This window comes from Chelmon rostratus, chromosome 6, assembly GCF_017976325.1.
Source record: "Chelmon rostratus isolate fCheRos1 chromosome 6, fCheRos1.pri, whole genome shotgun sequence".
NCBI classification, from domain to species: Eukaryota; Metazoa; Chordata; class Actinopteri; order Chaetodontiformes; family Chaetodontidae; genus Chelmon; species Chelmon rostratus.
This window is the reverse complement of record NC_055663.1, coordinates 22,686,205-22,713,972: the sequence shown is the minus strand read 5'-3', so window position 1 is coordinate 22,713,972 and position 27,768 is coordinate 22,686,205. Positions and strand designations below refer to the sequence as shown.

General features: G+C 40.5%; 1 protein-coding gene across 7 annotated transcripts; it reads right to left on the bottom strand.

Annotated features, from left to right (window-relative positions):
* Positions 1-72: 72 nt before the first annotated feature.
* Positions 73-26,118, bottom strand: si:ch211-272n13.3 (ankyrin repeat domain-containing protein 26). Of its 7 annotated transcripts, none has more exons than XM_041939181.1 (43): positions 25,862-26,118; positions 24,643-24,757; positions 24,329-24,502; positions 23,729-23,835; positions 23,485-23,622; positions 23,040-23,200; positions 22,602-22,638; positions 22,450-22,519; positions 22,319-22,370; positions 22,033-22,229; positions 19,228-19,420; positions 18,229-18,290; positions 18,045-18,144; positions 17,659-17,763; positions 17,118-17,182; positions 16,963-17,032; positions 16,820-16,864; positions 16,518-16,529; positions 16,010-16,276; positions 15,806-15,907; positions 15,654-15,724; positions 12,725-12,900; positions 12,119-12,334; positions 11,421-11,451; positions 11,185-11,326; positions 10,852-11,065; positions 10,496-10,679; positions 10,211-10,357; positions 9,465-9,927; positions 8,532-9,037; positions 8,238-8,390; positions 7,860-8,035; positions 7,552-7,645; positions 7,346-7,387; positions 6,876-6,953; positions 6,205-6,339; positions 5,974-6,086; positions 5,359-5,506; positions 4,912-5,202; positions 4,405-4,640; positions 4,008-4,251; positions 1,581-1,626; positions 73-1,445 (listed from the first exon to the last, which is right to left on the bottom strand). In XM_041939181.1, the coding sequence occupies exons 1-43, from the start codon at positions 26,059-26,061 to the stop codon at positions 1,315-1,317; spliced, it is 6,309 nt and encodes a 2,102-aa protein (XP_041795115.1). In that variant the 5' UTR covers positions 26,062-26,118; the 3' UTR covers positions 73-1,314. The 7 variants fall into 7 exon arrangements, with proteins under 7 accessions (XP_041795115.1, XP_041795118.1, XP_041795117.1 ...); XM_041939184.1 differs by having other exon boundaries at positions 4,912-5,187; XM_041939183.1 differs by having other exon boundaries at positions 7,361-7,387.
* Positions 26,119-27,768: the final 1,650 nt, after the last annotated feature.

Sequence of the window (27,768 nt, the reverse complement as noted above, 5' to 3'; positions counted from 1 at the left end):
TCCAGACATCAATAATTCACTCCAGTCCAGGGTTTTCTAGAGTTTTATTTACAACTTTAGAGTCTTCTGTAATGTACAGGCGTCGTAAGTGTTTTCCTATATGGATTCTGTTAAAGTATTTATTAATAGTGGAGAAAAAAAAAAGAAAAACAAACAAAAAAAGCATGTTTCACTTTCGGTGGCCCTAAAACCGAACCAAGCAAAAGCTGAAATGACAGTTGTACATATGTGGTCACCCTGTTTCGATAGCCAGAGAGTATTCCAGCTCGTCTTTTTCAAGTATATCATGTTCATTCATAAAAAAAGAATAAATAAAATAATCACAAACAAAATACTCCGATGAGTCTAAGACCAAGACAGATATTGCACCATTTGATGGCACGTACCAAATGTAACATCTTGGCAAAATTATTAATGATGCATATTGTACATCAAATACTTATAAATTCAAATTTAGCAACACCAATATTCACAAATAAAAATCCAAACCACGACTCTGTATATATATATATATATACACTGTGCTAATAGGAACAAAACTGTTACAGATTGAACAGAATTAATAAGAAGGAACAAATACTTTTGAGGTTCTCTCTAATAGTACCCATCAATGATGCAATATATATATATGACTCATGCCCTTTGCTCCTGAGTGGTTAAGTGCAATGTGCATTATGTTTGCTTCTTTCATAAAAGAAGGGAGAGTAAATACGTACATAAGTTGGATTTTTGGTGTTATACGTATGAGTGGGCGGCGGCTTATTGTTGGTGCAGTATTAAAAGCAACATTATGCAACTGTTTTACCTTAAAACCACCGCTTCAAAATCATTTTGTCATCCCCACTCTTCGCTAACTTGGGTTGAGCAGGTACAATCTCTAACAAGAAGTACGCAGTGCTTTACGGCACTAAGTCACACACCACCTACGATCACCTATTTTGATGAAACTGGACCATAGTTTATGGAGAAAAATGTTTCTGGTTTTCCCTCTGATGTCCTCTGGCTGCTCTGCATGGAGTTTCCTGCTGGACAAATAGCTTTACTTGTTGCTACAGTAATGGCTAAATGCCACTAACTGCAGCTGCTGCAAACCCAGCAGGAATGCTGGTGGTAGTTCTTGATCATAAGTGTTGAAATCAGAACAAATGCACATGTACAGCTGTCCATATTTATGACAGTGGTAAAGAAGTGAATTCCACTCAGAAACAGTAGGGGCAGCAAACTGCAAAAAATATCAATTCTTGCATAATGTTGCTTTCAAGTTTTTTAATGGCTGAAATACAACGTTTGACTGCAAGCAGCTGTGATGTGTGTTCAGATCATGTTGTTCTTCTTTAATACCTCCAAGTACTGCTGCGTAGCCCTGCTGACGGGGTCCAGCTCCACCCTGGAGGCTGAGCCCACCGGTGACATACGGGCTGAAGAAACGTCCAGCTCTGCTGTGGCTGAGGACCAGAGAGAAGACGCCACAGTTACCATCACTGAGCGGCAACTAAGTTAGATACTACTAGCATCTACTTCATCAAATCTGTTATAACACAATAAGATTTATGGCATCTTTCCAGTGTCAGTGCACTCACCATTGTTTAATTCCTTTGATATGTTTCTATCCAACTCACTCTGCATCTGGAAAAAAAAGGGGAAAGTTGCAGTTATATTTGAATCCTAATGTTTTGATGGCAAATATCAGCTAACATAAACTGAAAAAAACACAGCCTCAAAAATAAATATTTATACAATTTAAAAAACAAAGATGATACATCACCACCAAGCACAATACTATGGTGAATGGCAACACATATTATTCACAAATTCTTGAATAGTGGAAAGAAACACTGCAAGAAATTCAGGACTATTTTGTGAAACACAGCAGGACATGCACGCAAGCATGCAAGCTCTGCTTTAGTGTAGAGTTTCTGCAGGCTATATGATGTTGCCTTTTAAAACCAGCAGCAAAAGCTGAGACAATATGGTCAGCGAATGTCAGATTTCTCCCCAAACGACAAGATGCATTTAAACTAATGATAAACGTTTTTTGGTGAATATCTGAATGAATCTTACGTTGGAAACATTAACATCTGTGTGCAATATATTAGGGAAAATGGTATTTCTCTGCAAACTGTAATTATTCCAGTATTATATGTACAACCCTGATTCAAAAAAAAGTTGGAACGCTGTGTAAAACATAAAATAGAATGTGATGATCTGCTGATCCTTTTTGACATATACTCAACTGAAAACAGTCCAAAGACAAGATATTTAATGTTTTACCTCTACCATTAACATTATATACATATGTGATATATACACAAATTTAGAGACATGAAAACGTCTGGTTGGTACTGCTAGAGTACCTCTTATATCTCACAATAGATCATTACATAGTTTCCTGAGTTCAAATGAAGTTAAAGCTCCTGCTTAGCTTAACTTCTGTATGTAAGTTAGATTAATCTGTTTAAAGTCATAAAAAGAAAAGTGAGATATCTATTTTGTAGTTTTATCAGGCTTTCTTCCAATCAGCATTTCTTTTCACATTGTCTTTGACATAGGTATAACGTAAGACACAATGCTAAAGGAACCAAAATATGTTCAACTTCTAAAGGTTCTGTGGCACGGTTGGTATGTTGGTAATATGCACGTGAGTTGTGTATGCAAGCTTGTCATGCCTCTCCAATACACTATTCTATGCCTTGTGTGTTGCACTGCTCAACTATGTTTTCATAAATCAGACAATGCTGTATTGTGACTGATCATTAATTGGATCTCGGTAATGGTAAGGGTAACGGTAAGGTAATGCTAGGTAATGAAGGGGTGCATGATTAAATAAACTTGTTTTTTTTTTTCAAATCAAATTCGTACATGAGAGTGAAGCAAGGTGTTTAACCTACCTGCTAAATCGGCTTTAGGATAAACAAATGACCAAAATTCATACGACTCTTAAAGAGCCACGTCATGTGACTCTGTCAACTGAAGAGCATGAAGAAAGTCAACTCAAAGCAGAGAATCAAGGAAGAAGGTTTGTATAAAAACACAACGCAAAACACAGGGTCCCTGCACATATTTCTCATCAGAGAAATTCTTCTTCTTGGGTTTTCATTTACATCTTTTGCAACCTTGACTTATTTTTGTGGGCTTTTCCATTAAACCAATTTGTTGTTTTCAGTTATGATACCAACTGTTTGAATCCCTTCAGGAGGTGATTCCTGAAAGATGAACCAGGAAAAAACTCTGCAATGAAGTGGACCACTGTAATCGAAATTTAAGACAGTTGCAGCTTTCACGTTCATTTCCAATTCAAGACAACTGACTTGATATTTCCCTCTGAAGGCAGAATTGAGAAAGTAGCTCAGAAATGTTTACATTTTCTAGAATTTGCCGTGTATAAATCTGCACTCTGTTTTTTTTCCACTGTGCGGACCCCGAAACATCATAGATTTGTGTGTGAACAGAGCCATAAATGTAGGCGCACCAGCAGGGTGAAAAGAACAGCAGCCAATCAGACACTAAGCTATGCACATCTACACACCTGGTTATGAGTCTGGCTGAAGAGAAGAGAGATGAGAGACAGACTTTTGAGCTAGAAGCTAAAAGAGTGAGAAATAGAAGACAGGTTAGAAGTCCCACTACCATAAATACTACAGACAGAAGAAGCAAAGGCAAAGAAACACTGTGCAGGAGAAAGAAAAGAGAAAAAAAAATAGGGAGAAGTAGTAAATTCAGTTTTGAAGGTGTTCTTGTAGAGGGAAAATAGATGTTATGCGAATTTAGAAATCCATTAGATCAATATTTATAACTGCCTTTCTTTTGAGTATGTTTGTCCCCAAGCAACAATGTAAAAACACACTAACGTGTGCATAAAGAGCAGAATCTTTGAACAAAACACCAGTTACACAACAACAATGCTGACAACCATGATGTTGTGGAAATGAAAATGGACCAAAGTAAATTAACTTGTCTACATAAAGACTATTCCTCTGTAATGTCCATGAGTGAATGAGTGTACAGACCTTGGCTAGGTAGTCCTCAACCCTGCTGTTCTGTCCCTCAGTCACAGGGCTGAGGAGGGAGAGTCCCAGACCGAGGCTCCTGTTAAGGGGCCCCAGCGTGGCCCCATAGTGTGCTGGTGAACCCAATGAACCCACGTCCAGCGAGGGCCCTCCAAGGCTTCCATTTGCGATGCTGCTGGTGATCAGAGATCTGCTGCGCTCGTTGAGCAACTTGGAATTGGCTTCTGCGAGCCGACTATTGGCCCTGTGGGGAAAACACAGCAAAGGGTTAATCATTGATACAATACAGGTTTGTCACCGTCAGTGATGTCTGGTAACACCCTAGAAATAAGGTATTGAAAGACTGATCTGCTCTATAAAACCCAGCACTAAACTGTGAAGACCAAGCTGGTCTCACCTCTCTAGTTTGGCAGCCAGAGACTTGCGGAGGCGCAGCTCCTCTGTGTAGAGTTGGCGGTATCGTTCTAGCTCTGTGCGTGTGGAGTCTCTTTGGTTGAGGCTGTCCTGCTGGGTGTTGCGGGCCCGGCCCAGTTCCCCCTCCATCTCCCGGATCTTTTGTTCCAGCTGGGAGCGCAGGTTGGCCTCATTGGCTGCTTTAATCTGATCCAGTGCTTCTTGGGATGCTGCCTGGGTCTAAAGTGACAGATAAACACAATCATATGAAATAAGGCTTAGTAATGCTTTAACAGACACGTGCACAGTCACCAATGCAACTTTGCAGACCAATTAATCTATTCAGTAAATTATTATTATAGTTTTATCTTGTCTTATTGTTTCTTGCTTCTTTAATATTTTTGTTTCCTTTTGCTCTCTGCAACAGTTGCTTACAAGGATGCTGTGAAATCAAAGATTTGCTCAGTAATGTGTGTTCAGCTTCGTTCTGTTCATCCAAAAGAATTTTTACCTGCAGGAAGAGGTTGACCTGCTCTAGTTTCTGTTGTATCTCCTGCCGGGCCCTGTCCTCTGTGTCACGGCGGTATTGCTCCACTTGGCTCTGCTCCATCTGAGAAGCCTCCATTCGGCGTCTCAGGTCCAGCACCTCCTCCTCCAACTGCCTCTTACTCCTCTCCAGCTGGTCATTACTGCGGCTCAAGCTCTTCAGGGAGGCCAGCTGATCCTTAAGATCCCCGTTCACCTTCTCTAACTGGCTGCGACGGGACACTTCCTTCTCCAGCTGCACCTGCAGATCGTCCAACTGTTAAAGTAAGAAAGACAGAGGAAATGTCTGAACCATGTTCTAAAAGCTGAGGTGTAACCCTACTTCTAAGGGAGTCAATGGGTTGCTGAAGAGAAAATTTCAAACTTTACTCCTAGTAGTAGGAGTAAAGTTTGCAGTGCTGTATCAGCAAACCTTATCTTTCATTCGTCCAACAGCACCCTCAGCCTGGCTGTGTCTGCCATGGTCCATCCGCAGACTGCTCATAGGAGAGCTAAATTCAACTCCACCTGTGTCCTGATCCCGCAGTTTCTTCTTTGCAGTCTTTAATAAAGTGCGCAACCTTAAACATATATGCACAAATTGTACACATTAACAAATAATACAATTTTCACACACAAAGTGAGAATCTAATACAGACCTGAATAGCAGCTGACAAACTGAAAATTAAATACTGACCTAATAAACATGACATTATCATAAACAGAGTCTATATCACAACTTGATTAATGATATGCAAGTTAACTATTATTATATTTATACTATATCCAAACAGTGATATTATTCATACATATCCTGCAAGTTAAAAAATAAGAAAACACAAGAACTGCAGGGACTTATCATGCATGAAGAGGAGTTGAGGTAAAAAAACTCAAAAAAATACACCCTTACACCAGATACACATATCGGCACACCACAGCCACGTAAGCCAGGAAAGGCTGCGCTCTACTGGATCCTAGTTGTGTCTAAATAGCAGGAGGGGGTACTGCCATAGGTGAGGAGGGCGCGGGGTGGAGGTTAGGGAGTCACCTGTACATTTCTTTTTGAAGCTCTGTGTTTCTCTTCATCTCTTGATCCAGCCGGGAATCTATTGACTTCTTCTGCTCCGCAATTTTCTTGGCTTTCTTCTTTTCTATTTCCATCTGGAACACAAGAACGGGCCAATAACCCTTGAGATTCTTTACAGGAGGGATTGGTGACTTAATTCATCATATACTTTATATAACATTAGTCAGCGTGTGAATGCTTCACTATGATCACCTGGGTGTTCAGTTCTCCTTTTTCCTTTTCAAGCTCTGCCAGGCGCAGTCCTAACTTAGAGCGGCTCTTCAGCTCCTCCTCCCACAAGGCCTGAGAGTCCTGGGCTGTGTGAGACAGCATGCTTTGTTTCTGGACCTAAGGAAGACAAAGACAAAGGCAAGAAATTTAATTATCATAATGCATAAAGAAGTGACAACTTAATACAAAACAGAAGTTACTGTCAGCTTTGTTACACTGATCACACGCTAGACAGTCAACTAAACAGCCAAATGTTCATCTTATCTGTGAGAAACTAATTTATAGAACATGTTGTTGACTAAATGTCTCAGTGAGAGAAAGTCTGAAATGAATAAAACGTGCACTTGGTTGTTATTTTCAATAAAGAGAAACTGTTTACTTATTCTTATTCTTGCCCACTGCACTGCTCCACAATTGTTGAATTCAAAATTGCCTAGTATTTCAATTGCCTTGGTGTCACATAAATGTGTAAAAACCAGGGGAAATTTTGGCTACTTCTGCTGCTTTTCTCATTTTGCTGGCTACCCCAAAATTCAGAAAGTCCCCGCTCACACTGGCCTCAGGTGACTTAAAGATACAAAGCCTAGAAAAAAGAGAGAGTTAAAAATGGAAATCACAGCTGTAGGTTTTTGTCGACAAAATATGCCACCGACCTCTCTACTGAGTTGGTCTTCCAAAGTCATCTTACTGCTTTGGAGGTTTGTAACCAAGTCCTCCAAATGACCTCTGACCTACAGAAATAAGAAAAGCAGTGTAAAATTAAAATGAAAGATGTTTTTTGTTGGCGTTGCTGCTCTTCTATCATTTTAGACAGTGGAAAGAACACTTTAGCCTAAATGAAGTAACATGCATCATGCAGCTTAACAGAAAAAGGAATAAAACCCCACATACCAAGATCAGGCTTAAGAGAAAAAACACATTTTGACATCACCAAGAAAATCCCAAACCGGCACAAAGCTATTGCTTTCTCCATGAGTTTGAATTCCTGGTCTAGAAGCTTGTGCAAAAACCCCACAAAGCCCCAGAGCATTTCATTTTGTAAATACACTGTATGATGTTTTTGTAAATAAAGAGGATTTTTTGAGGAAAAAGAGGTAAAACCACACAGAGAAACTAAGCCTACATCCACAATACCAACCCCTCCTCCAGGTGAGCAGTCAGATAGCTGGAAAAAGATCGGATACCTTAAAATATAATAACTTCATAAAGTAAATCAGCTATTTAATATCACAAAAGACGAATCAATATTGACATATTGTACTGCGCTTTTTCACACAAAAGTAGACATGGTTCCTGTGTAAACTGTGTGTGTGCTGGCAAATAACTCACCATGGCAGCTTCCTGAGCTCCTTTCTGAAGTGCATCAATTTTGTTGGACTGTTGCTTTGCAGCAGCTTCCAGCCTGGCGTTCTCTATCTCTAGCCTAATGTGACATTACATTGACACTCTGCATCACAGACATTCATATTATATATATCGAAACATATCTAGACAATCCTTTTAATACATGATGTTGAGTATATAATTACATGTTATAGAGTTAGGCTTTTTTGCTTTATCTTTCATGATTAATTTTTGTATGTTTTGTATTTTTGTATGTATGTGTGTGTGTTTGGACATCATGTGTTTGTACATACTGCTGCACAGCTTCCTCCAGCTGTTTGATGGTGGTATCAGATGCTGCTGAGGCGGACAGCGCCTCCTGGAGTTTCTGAGCAGCTGTGGTGAGTTCCTTTTCCCTTTCTTCCAGCATGCTCTTTAGACTGTTAACACGTCTCTCAGCCTGCACATACTGGTCTTCGCTTTCCTCCAGCTACACGACAGAGACAAAGCATACACCTCATCAGCAATGTTAACAGTGGACTAACCTGTCAGTTTTGCTCTACCAACTAAAAGTAATAACAGTTAATCATCTAATTTCAGTACAGTGATTGCTACATAATCATTAACACAGCTGGCATCAGCGATGTGGTGAGAATATGCTGCCACAAGGTGGCACTGTTTCCTGCTGTTACCTTTCCTTTGAGCCTGTCCAAGTCTTTGAGGAGCCGAGCCTTCTCTTCCTCCAGGTCATTGCGATAGCGTGTGTTGACCTCCAGAGAAGCTTCACTCATTGACAGCTTTTTGAGTGAGTCAGCTAGCTCCTGCTGCAGCTGCCTCAGACTAGTCTGCTCAGACGGAATACAAAGAAAGCAGAGTCTGATTAGATATGAAGGGAGATGCTTAACCAGCGTGTGGGAGAAAGGCTCAAAGTGGGTCTGGAGGAAGCGGATAGGTAATCCTCTTACCCTGCAGAGTTCTAATCTTACCTCTCTTTCGTTCTTCTCTTCCTCCAACTTGTAGATCTGATCTCGGAGATCAGCAGCCTTACTGGCGAGCTCCTTATTTCTCTCGTCCACTAGCTGTACCCTCTCTTCACAGTCAGAGCGCAGCTTGGACAAGATGTCACTGAAGCGCTCTTGGGCGTCTGTCACAGCACGCTCCTTTGCGACACCTTTGTTCTGGGCCTCCTCCAGCTGTTGCCGAAGTAACATGCCCTCACTCTGGGCTTGGGCTAGCCGCTCCTGTGTGGCCTCTTGGCGTGCTCCAGCACGGCTGACCAGCTCCCTCTCGGCCTGCAGAGTAGTTTCTAGCTCCTTGACACGTACACCTGCCTGGTCCTTTTCCCGCTGTAGGACCTCCAGCAGTAAAGCTTTCTCCGTCAGCTGCAGTGTGACCCGATGAACCTCGTTCTCCATGCTGTTTGCACGAGCCTCCGCCTTGGACAGCTTCTGGGACAGGCTGCTGACCGCCTCACGCTGACTTGCAGTTTCACCTGTTGAAGTAAATACATTAGGAGTTACAAAACAACCTCCCAGTGAAGCAAACACGACTGCAGTACAAAACGATGCAAAAAACAATACAATCCATGGCAGCCATTGAAGACCACACCAGTGGGTGTAACTGACCCAGAGTAACTTGTACATCAGCCCCTCAGGGTCTCTTAGGGTAAAGAGTGACACTGGTTCTGAGAAGTTGTATCCGAAATTATGGAAAATTTATGCCAACAGCGGTAGCTGGATCAAGGAAAGAAATGCATTTTATGAATTACACATAAGCTGCACTTTAGCTTACAAGCTGGTGTAACTGTTTGATAAGTCTCCAAGCATGGAATGTGTCTGAGGGTGAGGGAGTGTTTTACAAAATGAGTGTTATTTCAATTTTGTGCTTAGAGTTGTCCATCAACTCCTATCACTACTAACCTGTGAGTCTATCTTTAAGACGCTGGTGTTCCTCTTTCTCCCGGAGCAGAGCTCTCTCTGTTTCTGTTTGAGCTGCCAGGCAAAGCTCTGCCTCCTTCACGGCTCCAGCCAGGCGGGTACGAGTGGACTCGACCTCTGTCTCCACTGTTTCACGAGTCTGCCGCTCATTTTCCAGGCGGGTTGTTGTTATAGACAACTCAGACTTCAGAGCGGTCACCTGGTTATTGCAGTTGAAGACGGTTTGGGTCAGGGCTTCACTGTTGAGTTTGAGATCTCGCCGAGCATCTTCGAGCTGTTCCTTGAGGGCCTCGTTCTCCTCCAAAAGGTGGCTCTCCTTGAGACTGCTGTTGGCCTGCAAATGCTCGAGGTCTGTTTTCAGGATGGTCAGCTGCTCCTGTAAGGTAGCAGTCTGCTGGAGCAACTCCCTCTCCCTGTCACTGGCCTCAGTGAGCTGAGACAAGGCCTACGAATAACAGAAAAAAAAATGTTAAGACTGCCTCAAGAAGACAGCTTTTTTTACTGATTGAATTTCAAAATGTACTATTTATTCCCACAATGTTGTATATACAAATAGTAATCTAATGTAGTATAGTAATACTAATAGTAGTCTTTTGGTAACACCATACTGTACCACTCTAACTTTACAATTCCACATATGAAGAAACACAACTTCAATGTACTGTTAGAGTCTAAACCAAAACCAAACAAATACATTCTAAATTGATGGATACCACCCTGAGGATTACCTCATTGCTTCTGCTTATGTTTCTCTTGTTCTCGTCCTCAATCTCTTGCTGCTTACGGAGATGGCTGTTGAGCAGATTCTCCTGCAGCGTCCGAGCACTGCGCTCCTGAGCCAGCAGTCTCTGGGTCTCACTGTGGTCCTCTTCAAGCTGGGGGAGTGACATTTAACCCACTAATGTAACAATCACATGTACAACAAAACAACAACTGGAGAACAAAACAAACAAACAAAAACAGCATACTTTGGAATTGCATACTTCGGACACAAGATGTTTAAGAGGGTGTACCTGTTTCATGTTGTTAACCAGTGTTCTCATCTCTAGCTCCATATTCCTGAGGGTGAGCTCCACCTTCTGTCTCTCCTGAACCTCTAACTGTTGCTGCTCTTCTGTCCTCCTCAGCTTATCTCTAGTGGTGTTGTACATCATGGTGGTGTTGCGGCGATTTTCCTGCTCCTGTTTCAGCTGAAATCTATGTCAAATGTCAGACAGAAATTTCAAATGACAAAAAACTAAAAAACAAACAAAAAAAGACCCATAAAATAGGCAGTCACGTAAGATATGATGCACAGGAATATGATACAAGAGACTGAGCCCATGTAAAGAGACTACAGAGTACTTTCGTAAAAGGAAATAGTTCTCACTTGAGGTTTGTGACTTCAGTCTGCAATTCCAGCTGGTTGCGTTCCAAGCCAGATTTAACATCTTTAACTTCCTCCAGAGAGCTCTTCAACTCCACCCTCTCCATTTCAAGCTGGCTCACTTTGTCTGCCAGGTAACCATGGCGACTCCTTGCCTTCTGAATGGAGCGCTCATATTCATGGAAAATGTTCTGCAGCTTCACCATGCTTCTTGAGTCTGTGGGACATACACGGAGAGTCCATAAGGGAGTCTAAACACTTAATGGTCATACGCCAGAGATTGCTTCAAATTTGAGATAATGTACATGCATTTTGCAAATTTAAAGAACCAACTACCCAAAGTGGCTGAGTCCAGCTTCTGAATGAGGAGGGATGCATGGCGATAGCCTGAAGTGGGAGAGTCGATGTCATCTGTAGCTGTGTCCGATGACTGAGTGAGTTCATCAAAGTCTTCTGCCATTTCCATTTCTTCAGGGTTCTGAGTATGGAAAAAATGTGGTCTTATTATCATTCAGTTTCTCGTTCCTTACTCTGCATTCACACTTTAGTTACTAACAGAATTGGTGTTTTACCTCGTTTTTCTGCTGTCTATTGGTTGACAACCTGAGGCCAACAAACAAAGGGAAGGAAAACAGGTTATTTGGGAAACTTCAGAATCTGTTCTCAAACTATGAGCTACGCTGCAGAGTTGTTGGAAGTGTAATGGTATAATGCAGTATACTATTTCATTTTTGGAAAATCTGTGGTTAGTCATGCAACTATGTAGGGAGAAAAATAATTGAGATAAAGGAAAATTGCATCCTAATCACCACCCACCACCAATATTGTAAAGGTTTGTTTAGACTGAATACAAATTGAATTGCCATTTTTGTTGATTCAGACAAAGCCGACCGCTGGAGTGTTAGAAGTCCGTGTTTATCCATCACAAATGACCAATGCACAAACATGAACGTACCAACCAGTAGTTACTCCAATGTTTATCCTGTTTCTCTCTTTTTTCTTTTCTCTCTATATGCCCATGAAGTAAAGCACTTCAGGTTTCAGATAAGCAAGATTTTTTTCAATTTGACATATTTTTCACATTTTTCACTTGCATAGAGTCCTTCATTTGTTCTTTTTAGGGAAAATCTGTAACTGTTTATATCCACTTGTTTCTTTCCACTGACCTTGAACACAATTACTGCCTGTATAATTCACTTTACATTCAGTCTGAACACACCTTATGGGTTAGTGACAGAGAGGTGAAAAAAGTGGCATACTGCATATATACCTTCCTTCATCGTCCGACACTTCACTTAAAGTGCTATCGTCAAACACTGAGAGAGGATCTCCATTAACATGGGTGTTGGTCTGAGGGGCTCTGCTGCGCCGGGCCCCTCTGACCAGCTCCAGCTGTAAGTTCTCCTCTACAGCTTGCCCCTCTTGTTTGTTGCTATTGTAGGTCTGCTGGAGTGGGAGATGCAATTGCACTGGTGCCCCGTTGGTGCTATGGAGAGCAATAAACCTGACAGTCAATGAGTTGCGACATCTACTGTACATTTTGGGGCCCTTAGAGGTAATGCAGTAGAAAGACTTCTTTAAATTAAATCTAAGAAAGAGTTTAAAAGTCTAGACTGTGTCATTAAAAAATAAATTTAGCGAAAGAACACTGAGCAAAAAGATTGTTCTAAAATTATTTAGAGGACAACTACACATACACGCACGCACGCACACATGCAAGCCAAAATAAAATATTTTCTTATAAATCTTCTAAGCTAGCATCTAAATTTAGAGGAGGACTGTGAATGTGTTGTTCTGAAATTATAAAATCAATAGCTGGTTTGCTAATGGTACGTGTCAGGGCCTAAAAAACATACAAAAGCAAAATAAGGCGTACCTCTTGGTGGCCACAGGCTGCTGTTCCTGCTGAATTGCTCCAACTTCACTTGACAGGCATCCTAACCTGGTCTCAGGTTTCTCAGCCCCCACTGCTTCCAATGCCATTCCACCAGTATCCCAGGAGGTACTGGACTTCTGCATCTCCACTGCAGTGTTTGTCGTCTCTTTACCAACCTGAAAAGACAAGAGACAAATATTTGATAACTGCGCTTGAGAGACAATTCCTAAATGAAACAGGTTGGGAGGGACCAGCCTTTTAAGATGCAATTTGGAGCAGGGACTTGTACACTTTGTCATACATAATTTAGTGTCACCCCTCCCTTCGGAGACCTAACACCTTAGTGTGGTTACTCTATTTGACATTGCATTTTCGGTTAATTACAAGGATGCACACTTCCATGCATCGCAATGCTTGCTGGCATTCTAAATACCTGAACTGAGAGAAATCTCATCAATTTTGGACAGTCTAATATGAATGGTGAACCTCCAAAAATAGAGACAGCGGTCTGCTAGAGATTTTCCCAAAACTAAAATTAGAATCTAAAAACAGTAGAATTCAAAGGTTCCTCACTAATTCCATGTGAGCTCAACACAGTAATTCATACTGTATGTTATTTATATCACCATCTCACTGACTGTTACAGACATTAGTTGTTCTCTCCATGAATTCAACTGTAGCAATGTAGCAAAATGAATATTTCCTTCTATGCTTTCTTCCAAATGCTCCAAAGGCTGGTCAAAAAACAAAACATATATTCATCCCATGGAGATATGCCTGAGAAATACCTGTATGTATAAAGACTTACTTAAGCACAGCATGCATTAAAAGAAAAACAAAAACATCAAGCAATTGCCACATCATCACAACTGCACTTCTTTTGAGGGCAAAGAAGGCTATTATTTGGACAATCTTCACACCACATTACCTAAAAAGAAAGAGTTTATACAACAGAAGCTATTCAATGTAAAGATACATGCAAAGTCCATGCATGGTGAAGGACAAGTCACTACTGAAGAACACACTAGAATAAACTTTGTTTGGTATTCTTGACTGCACTCCTGACTAAACAGCCAATATTTTTTAACTGCAAGTCAGTACCAAACATTCCGTGGTGCAAATGACCTTCAAGACATTCACTTCTACATGTCTTGACGGTTAGTTAAAAGGCACAAAAATGTAAGGAGAAACATGCAAGATCAACTTTAGTACTTGAAGTCAGACCTAAAGAAAATAAATATTAAGACATGGAAAATGAACATCCAACAAAGAATAAGGTGGTGGCCAGTTTGGGCCCTCTGAAACAGCTGATTAAAAGAAATGAAGTACATGGATGAAATGGAGAGAAAGAGAAGCGATCTAGGCGACTATGGGAGGGGCGGCCATCCTCTACCTCTTTCTGGAGTTCGGCCTTTTCTTTCTCCAAATCCAGGAAGACAACCTTCAGCATCCCTACCTCAAGTTTAAACCTTTCCATGTCCTCTTCCAGCTTCTCATCAGAAACACCTGGGACAGATGTTGAACATCTGCTTAGTGAGGGGGGGCGACACTTGGTGAATTCCTCAGGAACCTCTTCTGAACTTGCATGGTTCTTCTCAGCTTCGTCTGGATTAGCAGTGTTGTTCTTCAAGGTATGGTCCAGATGTGGTTTCTGGAATGGCCCAAGTTCGGCCTTATTGTTTAGGAATGTGTCAACATCTGACACGGGTATGGTGCGATCATTAGTAAAAGCTGTGGTAACATGATCTATGTTGCCGTCTCTCTGAGCTGTGGTGACTTGTGGTGAAGGAGATCTGCACTCCTCATCGGTGAGTAGATCCGGCTCTCGACACATGCTACTCTCACTAACTGGATGCTCACAGACCTGCATCCTGTCCTCACAAACGGACTTGTCAGTTGATTCTGTTACAGAGTCTTCCAGTCCAGACTCCCTCTGCTCAGGTATGGTGAGAAGGACAATACTCCTCGCTCTGGCCGTGGGGCGCACAATGACTTCCCCTTCTTCCTCATCACTTGACTCTTCTTCTGCAGAAGCATATTCGGCCTGCTCTTTTTCTTGGACTTCTTTTGCAGGACATCTTGATCTAAGCAGTTCTCCAAACTTCTCCTTTAATTCACCAGCAACATTCCTGTAGGTGGATTTTACCTCCCTTTTTTCCACCTCTACCCAGAGCTTCTCATAACGCTTCTCCCACGGAGCATCATCACCTGCTTCACCTCTTTCTTCAGGACTGTGCTGATCTCTAAAGTCATTATCCTTTTCACCAAAGTCAGAGCCCATATAGCCAGATGAGCATGGGTTATTTAGATCTAACTCACATGCATCTACTGCATCATCTTTCTCCTTGATGGCATGGGTGGACAAGGAAAAACACAAAACAGACAAGACAAAAATGCAAAAACCAAGTTTGGACTTAAAATACACTATTTTCAAATAAATATGGAAGCATTTCAACATTGCATTCTCAAACCACACCTTCAAATATTAGCAAATTACATTTTAATTATAGAAAATATTAAAAAAAAGAAATTTACAATACTGTTATGTGGGAGGGACATACCTAGCCATTTACAACTAGCCAAAACAACCAAAGCGCAAGTCTCTGTTCTTGCGGTTCCAAAATACTGCATTTTCATATCTGTTTCACTAGACATGGGTCAAAGGGATCCCCAAAACCTAATACTGTAATGTCACAAAGTCGATCATGTAATTAAATTTGGATAGTCTTTTCAATTACTCCAATTTAAAATATGCACATATTTACCAATAGATATGACTTAATAATGTATTTTAATTACCCTGTAACTGAAAAAGCATGGGTGAGGATGATGTGTCCGGGACAAAAACAAAACCAAACAAAACAGGGCACTTAAATACATAGGCAAGTTAAGACTGTCGTAGACATGGTATATTGTGATGATTTCTCACCTTTTGTTGCTGCTTGTCAGATTCTACATTACTTTTAGTGTCTCTTGCCATTGGTGAGAGCTCAGGGGAACCTAAGGAGACAGAGAGTTCTTATCAAGAGCATAGGGCACACAAATGTCTGACGGAATATTTAAAAGACCAGTGAGTCTGACCTGGTCGAACCACTGCCTGAAGCTCAGCTATGTTTTGTAGCTGAGTGTCAATTTTGGCTGTATTGGAAGAAGACGTCACATTGTCTGGTTCCCAATCTGATTCTGGATTGCAGAAAGAAAAAAAAAATGCTGCAATCATGTCCTTTGTTTCAATGGTGTATACATATATTGAAAAAAATCATGGAAGGGCTGAATATGCTTTACCTTCTTCACTCTCTGGTTTCTGAAGCACTACCTTCCTTGCTCGAGGTTGTGGATGGGGCACGGGCTGAGGGGGTGTGCTTGGCAGTCTCTTGTTGGAATTGATGCTCCTCTGAGGTGTAAGGGGTGCTGCTGGAGCAATGTCTTCATCCTGCTCTTTAACCGATGGATTAGAGCATTCTGGAAACTCTTCAAGTCCAGGGGAGGCCATTCTGCGGCCAGGCAGGGTTCTCTTACTGGTAGTACTGGCTGAGTCCCAGTCTGATGCATCTGTTATTAACACAAGAAGCTGTAGGTCAATTAACAAAATAAGACATTGACATCACTGAGGGCAGGATGACAGTTCACGTTGGCGTAACCACTAAACCACTATGCTTGCATGACAATGGAAAAGATGTGGGATAGACTATAACACTATTGCACTCTATCAAACTGACTTCTCAGAGGAAGAACTACAGCTACCAGTTTACAAAGTTCACCTTATCAATGCAGCTAGTTTATGTTTACTGACCTGCTTTTTGAGCTTTATGAAGTGTGATGACAGAAACATACAGTAGTATTATAGTCAGTGTGGCATGCATGTATATCACTTCAATCAAAAGCTTTAAAAACTTGTTTACTGAGTGTTACTCTGTAGATATCAGGCAATTTATCAGCAGCGACCCTGAAAAAATGCACGTGCATTGCGTTTAGGGGCAGACTGAAGCCCTAGATGATCATCAACAACTGTCTTGTGATCACATAAAGGAAAAGCTTACCAAAATAGACTCAAAAATACTAAAAGAAAGTGGAGATTTTATTATTTCATCTTACCTTCAAGATCATCAACATCACCCAGACCAAGCTCTTCCATCAAGTCTGTCAAAGAGAAACAAAGGACTAAGTTAAATACAAACAAATACATTCTTACATTTTAGACACACAGGAACCATGATTCTCCAGATTATTCTATTTACCTGTCTTTCTGTCTTTAACTCCTTCAAGTTTGCTCAAAACACTAAGTGGTTCCCATTTTGCCCTCTCAGTCTAGTAGGAAGGAAAGATACTGTTATTCGATTCCAACGGCTCACAACTTATTTGACCTTCTATGGGATTTAGATGCTGAACATACCTCCTTCTGTATATCATCTTTATCAACATGTTCGCCTCCATTATCATCATTATTGTTGTTTCCAACTGCAAGAGACAAGATATGTCTGTCATGTTTGAGACAACACAATTAACTTCTTTTGTAAAAAACAAAACAATATTCTGGTGAAGCTGGATGAGTTTGCCAGAACATTGTAAAAAGCATTCCCATGCAAATGTGCTCATGGTCAGTTAGCATGAAGATACATGGTTAGGCATCAGACAAGCATTCAGATTCCCCATTCTTGTTTTACGGGGACACAAGTTCAGCATCAGCCAAGAAAGCTGATAAGTGACGTACTCACTTACCAATATTACCTGAGGTAAAATCTGCTGACACCAAGCAAGCTAAGAAGTTGTGGCCCTTTAAGTCCCAATTTTGTGGAAAAGAGGTTCAAAAGTAGCAGACAGGATGGAGTAGTGTATGCTGCATGCATTATCTTGTGGTGATCATGAGTTGATGGTCAGGCCTCTGTTATGGTTAACATGCTGTTTCTCAGACCTATTAGTCAAGACATTCATACCCTCTCCCTGGCTGCCTCTCGGCATGCCTACACTCCTTCGAGGCTCTAGCACTGCCATCCTATTGCCTCCTTCCCCTCTTAAAAAAGAGGGAATATAAAACAAATCTACAAAAGAAATGCAACATATTGTTGGAAAGGCTGCTTTGACTGATGGAAATTATACTACAATGCAAATTCTATACCATATTTAGACTGAAAACTGAAAGCTTGAAACATTACTCATACACAAAATTATTACATGCATTAATACACCAAAGTACAGTTTTCAGTGATTCTAATTAAATAAGGTCACATTGTTCCTGTAGCATGAAATGGTGCCTGGAATGATTTGATTGCTAAAAAAAAAAAGAAAAGAAAAAGACAAGTAATATCTAGAATAGACCTACTTTCTTTAATCTCTTCTTGAGCAGTGGATATCTGTTCTTGATCCTGAGTATGCAAGCTTTGTTTCTCTTGATGTGGGATATTAGTGTTTTCAGAGTGAGACTGAAAGAGAAAAATAAATCTGTGAGAATCTGGATATCAAATATCTAATCCTATAACGTATTCCCAAATGTGTCTTTACTTTACCTCAGAGTCCCAAGAATCTGACTCTTCCTCTCCCTTCTCCAGACCCAGCTCAGAAAGGAAGTCTGTTTCAAAAGATGTAGATTAATTATACTGATATAACTGAAAATTAATGGAAGTTTCAAAATGATAGAAGAGGTCTTGAACAGGGGGAGAAGTTGCAGAAGAAATCTTACAATTTGATTTGTTTTCAATTCATGATGCAACAATTTAAATCAAAACAATTCTGAATGCATCTTTATGTATTCAAATTTTGATTTCCCTGCTTTTCCTTACTGTATGACCACATTTACAATAACACACTCACTAAAGCTGATTCAGTTAAAAAGATAGTACTAACGGTATGGTATAATTTCCCCCACTTAGCCAGAATGTTATCAAATCAAGCAACATCAAGGAGCAAGGTGGCCAGCTGGTTTACATCTAGTTAGAAATGCTGAATCACAAACCCCATTATCTGGTTAAACTACCCACTATTTCTGCAGAATGTATTTGTATACTAGTATTAGTATCAGTGTTAAGTGTACAAGTACCTGGAGAGAAAGGGACAAGATGTGAGCAGGAACATCCAGGTACTTTGCCCTTGAGTTATGCCCCAGTCCCTCTATATTGACTGGCAGTAAATGCAAATTCTGAGGGCTTTGCCAGTTAAATAACATAAAATAAGAATATCGTATTGCTTTTTGGCTATTAGAAGCACAAATCAAACAACTGTGTGATGTGTTCCCTATAAATGATCTGTCTTGTTATATAGAAAAACAGTAAAGACAGAGGGGCTGATGAGTGTCCTTTTCAGTCTGCTTCCATTTGAGTGGACAAACCTGACATGTACAACTAGCGACAGTAACTAATGGCATTGACAGGACAGTGCCGTTATTGCAAATTAGAGAATAGACTGCCTTTAGATACTACATATTGAGGTTGAAATATTGCAAATTATGCTGTATCATCGTGTCTGCAGTGTTATTGATAACATCTATTTTAAACTGATTTGCTCTTTACCTCTTTTCTTATCTTTAGAGACTTCTTTCTCAGGAGCAGGCAAGGTGGCATTGAGGGACTCTCCACTCTCTTCAGGTTGATCATTTTCATCTGAGATGTCTCCTTCCTCCTCTTCTTCCTCCTCCTCCTCATCATCATCATCTCTCTCCTCCTCTTTGTCATCATCATCCTCATCCCCAGTGGAATCTTCTTTCTGTTTAAAAAGAAAGAAACATTCACTCATAATGATGTACTTTAAAACCCATTTCTACTAGTGCATGTGTCCACAACACATCTCCAATGAACGGAAAAACACTAAGCAAACTGGGAACAACACTACATTTCAGAAACTGCTACACTACAACTACTATCTACCTGTTGTACTCCTCTTTTACCTGAATGACAGGCACTTGAATGTTTCTGAGCTCTTGATTTCTCGTGCCTATGCTCTCTGCTTCATCAGGTGAGTCTAGATCAACATCATCAATATCAGTCTGAGGTAACATTTCTTCAGACATGCTCCCATCCGAGTCATGGTGCTGACCAGCAGTGACCTCATCTTTAGTGGTAGGGCTTGAATAAATATTTTCCCTTATTGGTTCTTCATTGAGGTCACCTGATAGCACTCTTGTTTGGGGAACGACGGTGGCTCTGTTTTCTAGTGGAACATATGCAGTTAACCTGGCCTCATGATCATTGTCTATCTTGTTGGATCCACACAGGCATCCGTCAAGAATGATATCAGAATCATTTCCCACATCAGACACTTTAACTGTGGCACTGGCAAAATCGTACTGCAGCTTTTGGTCCTTGCTGTCAGAGTCCTCGCTTGTATCATCGTCCTTGCTGGGATTGTATTTCTTACCACCAACCAATTTTTCCTCCTCCAGCGTGATCTCCACTGGAGACTCATCATTTACATCAATAGTAGATTGATTGTCTTTGTCTCTATCTCCCACAGCATCATCTACTTCAACCTCTTCCTCTAACTTCTTGTCTATTGCACTTGTGGGCCTTGACTTTGGTGACAGTGAACTGGTTGGGGTAGAACGGGTCTCTGAGACGTTATCTTCTGCTGTTGTCCTCTGCTTTTCTGACTTATCACTCTCATCTTCGTCATCCCAACTACTATCATCACTTTTGACATTCTCTGAGTCAAATTTTCCTGCCATTTGTGATGACTGACCAACTGATTCAATATCATTGTTTTCTAGTAATTTGTTTGTGGTTATTTTTTCATCTTCAGGTACTGGTGACACTGCAGGGGAGGAGTCATTTGACACTTTCTCAATATTATCTCGTTCTTCGCACGAGCTACCAGAATGATGCTGCTCTCCATACAGTTTTTTTGTTACAATATTTGTTGTAGAAACTGACGGCAGCACTTCACCTTTAGTGATGGACCCGTTATCATTTTGGTCATTATTTTCAGAAGAAGAATCCCACTCTGATTCATCTACTGTTGCTTTTGCTGGTTTGTTTTTGGACTGAGGAGTGCTTCTTGAACATAATCCCAACGAGGACACAGGTTCTTCTATCACTGGCTGAGGTGAGACACATTTTGGAGATGGTACCTCTGGTGACGAAGAATCCCATGAGGCATCTGGGTGGTCTTCACTTGGTTGAGGAAATGTGTTTTTTGATTGCAGTGTTGCTGCTTCTGGTTGTAAATCTGATGCTTGAACATTACTTTTCTGATCAAGCTTCTCCTTGTTGACCTCATCTTCTTTGGGTAGGTCTGTGTCACTGTCCTCTAATGAGGAGCCCCATGAGGATCTGCGTTTCTCTTCTTTCAAAGCTTCTTTGTTTGATTCAGCATCATCTTCAGCATCAGAGCCTTTATTTTCTTTTCCATCCACAGGCACCACATTTCTTCGATTAGCAAGGACTGTGTTGCGACCAAATCCCCCTGTTTGACTATTTTCTTCATCATCACTGTCATTCCACACTGTATCAGCACTGTTTTGTTTATTGCTCCAGGAATCATCATCATCATCATCATCATCATCATCATCCTGATCCATTTCTTTTTCAAACTCTTCCTCTTTAACCTCAGTTTCTGTGTTATACCTGGATGTTGTGGGCCCTCCTGCTGAACCCATGTCAGAAATTCTGTTTTGGTCTGATGACCATATGCATTCCTTCCCAAGGCTGTCATCTTCATCAGAAAATTTTGATTCTACTCTCACGGCTGAAACGACACAATCATCCTCTACATCTAATGTCACTGGTATTGCATAACTTGTTGTTCCAGGTGGATAATCAATATCATTTTTTGGAGTCTCTGTTTTGGCATCTTTCTCTGAGGCATCCACATTCTCACATACAACACCAGGACTAGTTTCACTTTTGTGAGAGAAGTCAGTGCCAGGTATGTTTTCAGCATGAGTACTGTCAATAATCGCAAGGGTACCAGTAACAGAGGGTTTTTGCACATCTTCAAATTCAGTGTTGTTGGTCTCAACAGTCGCCACACAGTTATCATCATTCTCCTCCTCACGTTCATTCTCTTCTTCATCTTCATCCTCACAGTCCTCTTCACTTTCCTCTTCATCATCTTCATCATCATCCTCCTCCTCTTCGTCATCCTCCTCATCTTCATCATCATCGTCATCATCTTCTTCTTCCTCCTCCTCTTCTTCTTCTTCTTCTCCAACTTCCTCCTCAGAGTCTTCAGCTTCTGAGCTTCCCTCTGAGTCTGATCTTGCTTTACTACTTGAAGGCTGCTCAGCTGCACTGTCTGCTCGTTTTAAGCATTTGGGAGAAAAATAGGAAAGAAAATGTCATAGCAATGCAAGTGGCAAAGCCTCAACACAAATATTTTACCTTTCTGTAGCTTGGAAGAGGGGTAGAGGTCATCTGGGGTGCTTTGGACAGGAAGGAAATGGGAGCGGGTTCTACTGGGCATAGTGGAGTTTTGTTGAATGGTAAAGCCTTTGGGATGGATGGGATTATCTGGACTCTATTCTCACTCTCTGGCTCAGATTCTGTACCACTCAAGGATCTGTCAGGCAGTACAGAAGCTAAAGGCAGGCAAGGATAAAAGATTACTAACAAAAACAACAAACTATGGAGGGGACAGTAAGTGAATAAGGTTAAAAAATCTCAGTACCTTCTCCCCTTTTAGATGAAATAATTTTCCTCAGGTTTACCTTCTGTGGTTTCTGAAAGAAAGCATATCTAATGAAGGCCAGACAACATTTAGCTGAAACACACTTCACAAGGACAAAAAAGAACACCAACCTTTTCATTTAAAACTGATTCATCATCATCTTCTGATGAAGGCCATTCATCTGCAGCACTTTTTGAAACCCTGAGGTGGGAAAAGAAGGGTTTGAGACTGGAGGTCAACTGTAATAGTAAGTTGTAAATCACGAGAACGTAATTGTGCTCACCGACTTAGTGACTCCGACTGAGAATTGTCGTCAAAATCTGCAACAAAGCAGAGATACTTGCTTTCAGACGATTAAAACTCATTTCAATCAATCAATTTCAGAAAGGTTCATTTGAACTATATGATTTATACTAAATCACGAGATCCTGAGAGCACAAAGCATTACAACACTCCTAAAACAAGAGTAGGTTGAGTATCCATCCTTAGTAATTGCTAATCTTTACTGGCAAGAAATGGGCAGCATTTGTATAATTTCACTAACAAAGCTCATCTATGCAATGTAATACCTCCCCCTGCTTCATTTGCTCCATGCTCTAGATCCAGTCAAGAGGTAATGCATGAGGAATAAATGAAATAATCAAAGTCAATAATGAATCCACACAATAATGTACTTGTACCTTTTTCATTCACTGTTATGTGATAAAAACGTAACTCATACCATCTTTGTCAGCAGCTGGTCCTCCCAAAGAGAAGCTTGCTTCTACATCCTGGGAGGGACTGCCCAAAAGCATTCTTTTCTTCTTTTTACTCGGACCTTGATGTGACAAGGTTTGCCCATCGTTTCTCTGGGTACTGTGCTCAATGATCAGGAGGGAACAACTACAAGAGAGTCAAGACACCGAAAATGTGGTATTGTCATAGGCTTGCTTCTACACTTTCAGGTGTGCAAATGTGCTGTGAAATGTACAGGGAACTAAAAGTAAAAAGGAAGAATAAACAAATCAAAAATTGATTCTAACGAAGGAAATTAATTTACCCATTTGCTGGCTTTGGTTGCTTAGTTTATTTCAGTACTGTGCTATACTCACACACCACAACTGCATAAATTACAGGGGATATGACATTCTAGGAACATAAGTGTAAAGAAAAGAAGCACAGCTTACGGATGATGCCCATTCATCACTGCGTGGTCATCTGCTGACCATCCATTGCGATCTTTTAGTCTGATATCTGCATCAAACCGCAACAGCAGACGCAACATACCAATTTGTCCATTCCCAGCTGCTATCATTAAAGGGGACCTGCGGGTAAAATCAATGACAGCAACGTGACCAATGAAAACAATGAATTCAGCAACACTAAGAATATTACACAAGAATTACAATTGTGACATTGTTTAGTGCTGACCTTTGATCTTGATCCATTAAATTCACATCAGCACCCTCCTTAAGGAGAAACTCAGCCATCTCGATGTGGTCCTCACGGACTGCCACAGTTAAGGGTGTGAATGACTCCTAAAAGTAAGATGACAAACAACTTGATTCACTGGACAGATTTTTATTGTAGCCCACTGTCACACATCACTGAAAGATTTATCCAGACACAAAATAAGAACAACACATCTCATGGCAAACATTTGGACTTTTCATAAAAGAATAGCACATGTGCTAAAAATATCCACGATGGCGCTACTCTACTTTGGCACCTGTTCACCATACCATTAAAAAAACAGTAAACATTACAAGACCCTCCACTAATGGCCTTTATTGGTTATCACAATGACGATTGTTATGATAATATGAACTGTGATGGCATGATAACAGTTAATATTTTCAGTTAAGAAACCGTGGTATGATAAATATTGTCCAACTGCTTGCATCTTAGCTGGATCTACTCACTATTCAAATACATCTGGTAACATGATACTAGGTATTAACCGATGATGGTCCTGATGTTTGGCCTAAGGCTGAGAAAAAGTCCTGTGGGAGAAAAAAAAGACAGAATCACCTTATTTTGTGCATTGATGTCAGCCTCATGCTCCAGCAGCAAGACAGCGGTTGAAATGGATGGAATGTTTGCAGTTAAATGTAGGGCTGTATTGCCATTGATGTCCACCAGGTTGGGCTCAGCATGATTCTCCAGCAGTATGCTCACACATCGCTCATGCTGGCACTGCACTGCCTGATAAAGTGGAGAAGTGACATGAACGTGGAGGTCTGAACCAGGCTTGAAACAATGTATGAGAAAAGTAGTTGACTATGATCCTCTCAATATTGTTAACATTAAATGAAGAATCAATCTATCTCATCATTCAGGATTACCTTCATTAAGGCGGATCTATTTTGATTGTCGCATAGGTTAAGCTTGGCTTTACTCTCGAGAAGGAACTGCACCACCTCAACGTGTCCATTGGCGCAGGCAATATGGAGTGCAGTTCTGCAAAAATAAAGGAGACAGTCTGTCAAATGCAAGCATTCTTGTTCTCACTAAAACACTCCCATTATTATGTGACCTTTACAAGGATTTTTGCAGGTATTTTTAACCTGGGCCTTACTTTGCTTGTTTCTCCATCCAACTTGTTGTTTCAAAGTTACATTACTCCATTGCAGAGCCTGACATACTACATATCAATGATGACTGGAACACAGCTATTCCATGAAAGGTTACTTCTTTAATCAAGATCACCATCACTACATTACATTAATTTGATAGATGCTTTTGTCTTAAGTGACTTACAATGAGCACATTAAATAATAATATCACACAAAAATATTCCATTAATAGTTCCAAAAACTGAATTTGTTTCAAAAAATAATTTTGTGGTAGGTATCCGTATGAAATTTCAGTTCCAATGCAAATACGTAATTACATAAAGCTTGTTTTAGAATGTGTATGGCTTTACGTTTGAAATGGTTTGATAAATATTGGGTAACAACATTTCACTGATTCTGACAAGTTCAACTGCTGTTTTTTCTCTGTTACAAACAATTATGTAAATTGCCTTGCATTCTCCATGCAGTCCACTCTGTTACTTCTGACACACACTAATTGTAAATGGTAACTAGATCCTACTTTGAAACATAAGTAGAAAAGAAACAATGGGGTGTCATGTACATTTTGGTTGGTGCTTAAAAGAGCTGGCAGTTTGCTGTTATAGTATTGGATGTAGTTTTACCACAACCCAGGTCTACTATACAGAAAATATTCCTTACTGCAATCTTTACTCAATATATCCCCAGAGCAGCCACATTAGTGGCATTGCAATCATATTTTTGAAAAGTTCTTTGCCATTTCAAAAGTGCTACAATTAATCAAATCCATCTTGACAGCTGCCTTCATCTGTCAGCTTTTTTCTCCCCAAATCAACTAAGGTGTCAAGCAAATAAATCCTGTAACTATATCTGAGTACTATTAGTCAAGGTGATACAGACAAGAGTATAATCACACGATCACTTACATAAACTGTATTACTATGGTATGGACAGCAATGATTCCAGCAAAGAAAAATAGTTTCATGGATGTAACTTTAATACCAATTACCTGTTCTCCTTGTCAAGTTGATTGATATCATTCTTTTTAGCAAGCTGCTTCAACTTTGCCAAATCACCCACTGAGGCAGCCTTGTGAACCTTCCCGAGGTCCTTGTCTTTTAGTTCATAGCCAACAGAAAGCACACTCCCATTGTCAGGAGTACCGGACGGGTGTTTCTTTTTCTTTGTAAAGCTGAATATCTTCTTCATTGTACACGGCAGCAAAACATTGCTTTTGCACCGTCACTACCTGCAACTCATCTGGTGCTGGAGGATCACCACGGGCAGCTCCCCCATCCCTAAAAATAAGACGTACAAAGCGGATTAGAAACGTACAGAACCGTGCTGAGAACACTGCGATGTTGTTTAATGTAAGATTTCAGAAAGTACCACAAGTAGTGCTCCTCACAGAAATATCAAGCGAGGTACGGCGCGATAATAAAGTGCACATATAGGGAGCAAATGCGTATAACGTTTACTACTTAACTACCTTAACGTAGCGTTATGTGGACGGTGAAAACACAGCAGTTATGCTAACACAAGCATTTCAGTAAAGGCTAACTAAGCTACATATAGCCGAATTTCTTTGACCATACCTTACACCAGAACGTCCTCAATAACGTTATTTAGCACCTGGTCTTGTCAAAGCATGTTTCATTAGTACACAGATCACACCGACGATGCACAGAATAGAACAAGTCCTAATTGGCTAACGTTACTCAGCGCTGATGATATGAACGAAGCGTTATATCGTGTGGCTTGTTACCATGGTAACTGACTGTACAAATGGTTTGCTAGCGGAACTACTAGAGGCTATCCAATTTGACAATGTTGACAACTGTATAAAGTCACTGTTTAATATTGTTATTTTTATGCGATACGAATTACTACATTTTCAACTACTGCGTTTAAAGAAATAATTTAGCCAGAGTAAAACCTATACTTATATTCAGGATTAGCAGTTGTTGCCTAGCAACATTAGCTTCGTTGGCCCCGTTCTGCGCCTCCCACGTCGTCACTTCACAAATGATGCAAACCGCCACATTTAAACTGGATTTGTAGCAGAGCCGAGCTCAATAGGGATTGCGCTGAAACGACGAAGCTAAAGTGCACGACTCGTTTTGGTTCAAAAATACTTGTCGTTAGCTAGCGCTAACCTGTCTGAAACAAACTTACCCATGCTAACTCAATGCTAATTAGCAAACGCTAAAAATCAAAGCCGAGATGGGTATTAACTAAAGCTAGGTTACGAACGATGCCTGTAAAACGAATACAAAGGAGGTATCTGAGGGCATAATACTCGAATTCACGTGGAAGTGTGTGTAATTAATGCTAACTACAATATGTTTACGCAAAGTCTAACCTGTTGATTGTCGGAGTCAGACCATTATCAAGGAGCCAAAGCTAACGAACGTTCAGAAAAAGCATGCTGCCTGTTGAAATTTCTACGAACCAACGAGAAATGAGCTCGAGGCAACGACTGCTGACAGCGGCCAATAGCCGCCTTCGGTGTGTCTAAAAGGTTGGTTTACTAATCACGGAGGGCTGTTCGAGGGAGAAGAAACATCGTTGTGTAATGGCAAAAGTTTACCACTTGATGGTAACATCGGTCTTGAAATCACGTTTGCAAGCGCTAAAAGGATCGGCAGTTACAAAAAATACTAGTTTCATTTTGTTTTGGTAAACCCAATAAAGTCATTTGGAATATGAATCAACATAGTCACTTAAAAAAAGAGAACACAGCACAAAACTAGTGGATAATTAGATTTCGATTTAGGCATTAAAGTAAATGATAGCAAGTGATTGAGGTAAGCTCTTTGTGAATCCAAAAGATATTACTTTGACCAGTGGCATATACAATGCTAAAAGCAATTTAGACATATAATATTCCATGTTTTCAACTACATACAGATGTAA